Below are 4,839 nucleotides of genomic sequence, written 5' to 3' on the forward strand. Positions count from 1 at the left end.
AAACATTTATGATTATTATCAGTGTTGAAAACAGTTTATATTTTTAAAATACTTTTATTCGTCAAGGAATAAATAATATTTATTCAATAATTATGATTATCATAATAATATTTACTGTTTTTACTGTATTTTTGATCTAATAAGCACAGCCTTGGTGAGCAGAAGAAACTCTTTCACACACATAAAAAGTGTACATAAAGACAAGTTGTGTGTGTTGTCAGGATGTGAGTGTGTATTTCCGTCCGCTGCTGGAGCTCAGAGATGTCGTGCTCCTCACACACAGAGTCCTGCAGGATTTTCCCAACACAATCCTGCCTGAATTCAAACCCTGGTTCCCATCTGCGTTAGACTCCCAAAAACCCATCAGACCCCGGAAACCTCCACCTCTGATCTCCTCCTCCGAGATCCCACACCAGATCCCACACCAGATCCCAAACCAGATCTCACACCAGATCCCACACGAGATCCCACTCCAGATCCCACCCCAGATCCCACTCCAGATCCCACATGAGATCCCACACCATCCCGAGATACCACTCCAGATCCCACCCCAGATCCCACACGAGATCCCACTCCCGATCCCACGGGAATCTTCAGACTCCAGATCCCAGAGTAAACCCATCCCGGATCCTCAGAAGTTTGAGCGCTCATGGTGTGTGATCTCACACAGATCCGCTCCGCTCCGGATCCCGCGCTCCTTCTCCCGTCCCTTCCGGCGGATCATCGAGGATCACGGGCTGGATCCGCATCAGCGGGTGAAGTGGGTGGTGTGTGAGCGCAACTGTGGCTCTCGCGGCCTGGAGGATCTGTGGCGGGATCTGATCCGGGCCGTCCGGCATTCCCGAATGCCCTCCTGCAACGCAAACTTCCAGCGAGCGCTGGCGCAGATCTGGCTTTACTGCGACGTCTTCTACTGCGAGTACATCGGGAACTTCCTGAAGCAGGAGTTCCGGCTCTCGGGGACAATCACACTGACGGTGCATAAACTGGGAGAACTAATTAAGTTATGAGTTTTAAGCATGAAACAGAGTGAAAACATCTCATATTTATAATTGCCCATAAATGAATTGTTTGTTTTTATATGATATGATGCTCTTCCTAAAGCAGGAGTTCCGGCTCTCAGGGACAATCACACTGACGGTGCATAAACTCAGAGAATTAATTAAGTTATGAGTTTTTATTGACTTTCTGTAAATGTGAAACCGAGTGAAAACATCTCATATTTATAAATGGGCATTAATGAATTGTTTGTTTTTATATGATATGTATTTTACACCCGTATTAAAATGTGCTGTGCGTTTCACATCTGTGTCTGTCGTGTTGATGGAGAGCTATTTACCTTCATTTAAAACCTTCAAGGTAATGTTTAAAGCTACACTGTGTAGGATTTTCTCCCATCTAGCGGTGAAATTGTTTATGACTACCAACTGAATATTACTTTATAGCCCCTCCCATTCCGAGGGCGTTTTAACTCCTACGGTGGCCGTATTATTTCAAATCTGCCGGCAGTCGTGAGTAATCTCCCCCTCGCATTCGTCACGGTGCCACTGAGTGTAAAAGCGCGAAAGGGAAGCTTGAATTTCCAGGTATGTCCCTCTTTTGTATTTTCAAGATGGAGGCGCAACATGGCTGCCGCCATTCGAGCGACTCGCTCGTATGTATTCTAAAATGGCAGATTCTATGCTCACGAGTAATACTTGATTAGTTGGTAGAAATAATTACACATTAATGAGTACATATCATTTTGAAAGAACAAAGTGTTTTTTTTGCAAATAATCAACTTAAAAAATACACAGTGTAGCTTTAATTCAAACTCCAGACTCCATTTGGCAGATATTTGTATCACAAACTAACTTGATTTTTCATAATTTTTTTCCAGTCTTAATATCTTAAGTCATTTTGCTGCTTCTCCAGTAAATGTATCTTGATTTAAGAATGTTTAGATATTTGTGCTGAAAACGAGACAGAAACACTGAGGAAGAACATCATGTTCTGAAGTCCAGAGTAGACCTGCTAAGTATTAAAGTGTGTGTGTGTGTGTCGTTCTGCGGCGTTTGTTCTCTAGATCTGGCGTGTGTTTCCCAAAGCCAACGCCGTCGTTCCCAATAGAGTTCAATGGAAATCACGATCCTAGTTGGCCAACAATGCTTTTGCGAAACGCACCACAGAATAATTCCTCAAATCACGTGATCAGACTCATTTCACCTGATTAAGAGAAGAAACTAAATTCTCCATTGTTTTTTTGGTGCATCCAAATGGGAAAGTCAATATGATATCATTGTGTGATGTTTTTAATTTAGGAATGTGATTTCAACTTGCACTGGAGTCTGGACTCAAGTATGTTAAAGGAACACTCCACCGTTTTTTGAAATAGGGGTTATTCACCTTCTTTCCTACATTTAGATAGGTGGGCAAATGCATTTTTGTCTCAGTGCATGCATTGTTTTAGTTTGACAGGGTCGGCACTAGCTTAGCTTAGCACAATGAATGGAATCCTTTGTTGCCAGCTAGCATATCCTGAGTAAAAGTTATATAAAATAAAAAAAAAAACTTACTTACCCTTACCATTACTTCTTGTGGCCTGCTTATTCACAACGATTACAAATAGAGATGCAGATTAACACTAGGTGATTTCCTATGCAGATATTGACTTGGGAGTATATTAGGGGGAAGCACAGGCGAAGCACTGCTACTTGGGCACAGAGATATCACGCCCAAGTAGCAGTGCTTCGCCTGTGCTTCTCCCTAATATAGTCCTTAATACTTAAGTCAATATCTGCCTAGGAAATCGCCTAGTGTTAATCTGCATCGCTATTTGTACTCGTTGTGAATACGCAGGCCACACGTAATTAGGTGGGTTTTTTATTTTTTATATCACTTTTACTCAGGACATGCTAGCTGGCAACAAAGGATTCCATTCATTATGCTAAGCTAAGCTAGCGCCAACCCTGTCAAACTAAAACAATGCATGCACTGAGACAAAAATGCATTTGCCCACCTATCTAAATGTAGGAAAGAAGGTGAATAACCCCTATTTCAAAAAACGGTGGAGTGTTCCTTTAACCAGTTTCACACATATGATGGTTCACACATGAAACTGGTTAACATACTTGAGTCCAGACTCCAGTGCAAGTTGAAATCACATTCTTATATTGAGATTCATGCACTTGGTGAGTCACAATAAAGCATCAGCTGAACTATGGCAAGCCGTTTTAGCTTAAATTGTACCCAGCGTTACACGTTGCATTTTTACTAGTAAGAATTCAATTAGAGAGCACTACAATTCAATTCTTACTAGTAGCAATTACAATTGGAGAGCTCTCTAATTCAGTTGTTACTAGTAAGAATGCAATTGCAGAGCTCTTTAATTCAATTACAGAGCTCTGCAATTATACATATCTTTAATTCGTTTTTTTACTAGTAAAAATTCAATTAGAGAGCTCTCCAATTGTAATTGTTACTAGAAAGAATTCAATTGAAGAGCTCTGTAATTAAAAATGAATGGAAGTCAATGGAGACATATGACTAGTAAAAATTCATTTGTAGAGCTCTCTATTGGAATTGCTACTAGTAAGAATTGAATTGTAGAGCTCTCTAATTGAATTCTTAAAAATGCAATTACGACGAGTAACGCTGGGTACAATTTAAGCTAAAACGGCTTGCCATAAAGTTCCGTCGTTCCCAATAGAGTTCAATGGAAATCGCGATCCTAGTTGGCCAACGATGCTTTTGGGAAACGCACCCCAGAATAATTCCTCAAATCACGTGATCAGACTCATTTTCACCTGATTAAGAGAAGAAACTAAATTCTCCATTGATTTTTGGTGCATCCAAATGGGAAAGTCAATATGATATCATTGTGTGATGTTTTTAATTTAAGAATGTGATTTCAACTTGCACTGGAGTCTGGACTCAAGTATGTTAACCAGTTTCACACACATGATGTTGAGTCCAGACTCCAGGGAAATCACATTCTTATATTGAGATTCATGCACTTTAGAAAGCATCAGCCGAGCACATGACCGACCGAACAATGAACAATCTGTGAACTTGATGAACATGAGCTTAATTTCATCGCCATCATCATCATGATTCTTCTGAATCTCCTCTATGATGGCCAATACTCTGACTGATTGATTGATTCGTGTCTTGAAACTCGTGTTTTTCATCAGTTTCATCAGGAGTGTGTGATGACGGTGTTTGTGTTGATTGCGACTGAACACTTTCTGAACTGTTTTTGCACTGATTGATTGAGCACCGATTCATTTACTTTATTTCTGGTTCAGTTTCTGTCTTCCTGCAGCTTTAAAGTTTAATCTGCTCTTTAAAAATGTTGCAACTCGTGTGACGTCCGTTCATAATATCTTGTTCATCAACAGTTTCTGAGGAATTCACCGTTTAAAATTTTTTCCCAGCATTTGATTATTTTCCTTTGTTCATTCGACTAAACTATATAAACATTCTTACGTCAAACGGGAAAACTGTAACACGCTTCATGTGTTAACATTAGTGAAGTTAACATTAACTAACAACGAACAAGATCAAGATTTGCATCAGTTTAATGAACATGCATATTTTGATTAATAGCATTAACATTAAAGCTCATTGTTGGTTTATATTTTAAACGTTAACAAATTAGATGCATTATTGTAATCATGTTATTGTAAATTGATGTTGAAATGCTGCAGTTTTTCCGAACAGGCCCTTTTCTCAGATAGATGACCGATAACACATGAAAGCTCCTGTCGATTTGTTCAGTTCGACTGAATTCAACCACAAGTGAAATGGAAGGAAAGAGTCAAAGGAAGTGTTTTTCTGCAGTTTCACCTCGATGTTATC

At 39.7% G+C, this 4,839-nt stretch overlaps 1 protein-coding gene across 2 annotated transcripts in view; it reads left to right on the forward strand.

The window, feature by feature from the left end:
- The window catches only part of shld3 (shieldin complex subunit 3), a 1,880-nt gene extending 577 nt beyond the window's left edge, over positions 1-1,303 (forward strand). For both annotated transcript variants that reach the window (XM_084086708.1, XM_084086707.1), the window contains exon 2: positions 222-1,303. In XM_084086708.1, the coding sequence (XP_083942834.1) occupies positions 222-1,010 (789 nt within the window). In that variant the 3' untranslated portion in view covers positions 1,011-1,303. The remainder of the gene's footprint in view (positions 1-221) is intronic.
- Positions 1,304-4,839: the final 3,536 nt, after the last annotated feature.

Source organism: Abramis brama (assembly GCF_963993115.1).
Source record: "Abramis brama genome assembly, chromosome: 16".
NCBI lineage: Eukaryota > Metazoa > Chordata > Actinopteri > Cypriniformes > Leuciscidae > Abramis > Abramis brama.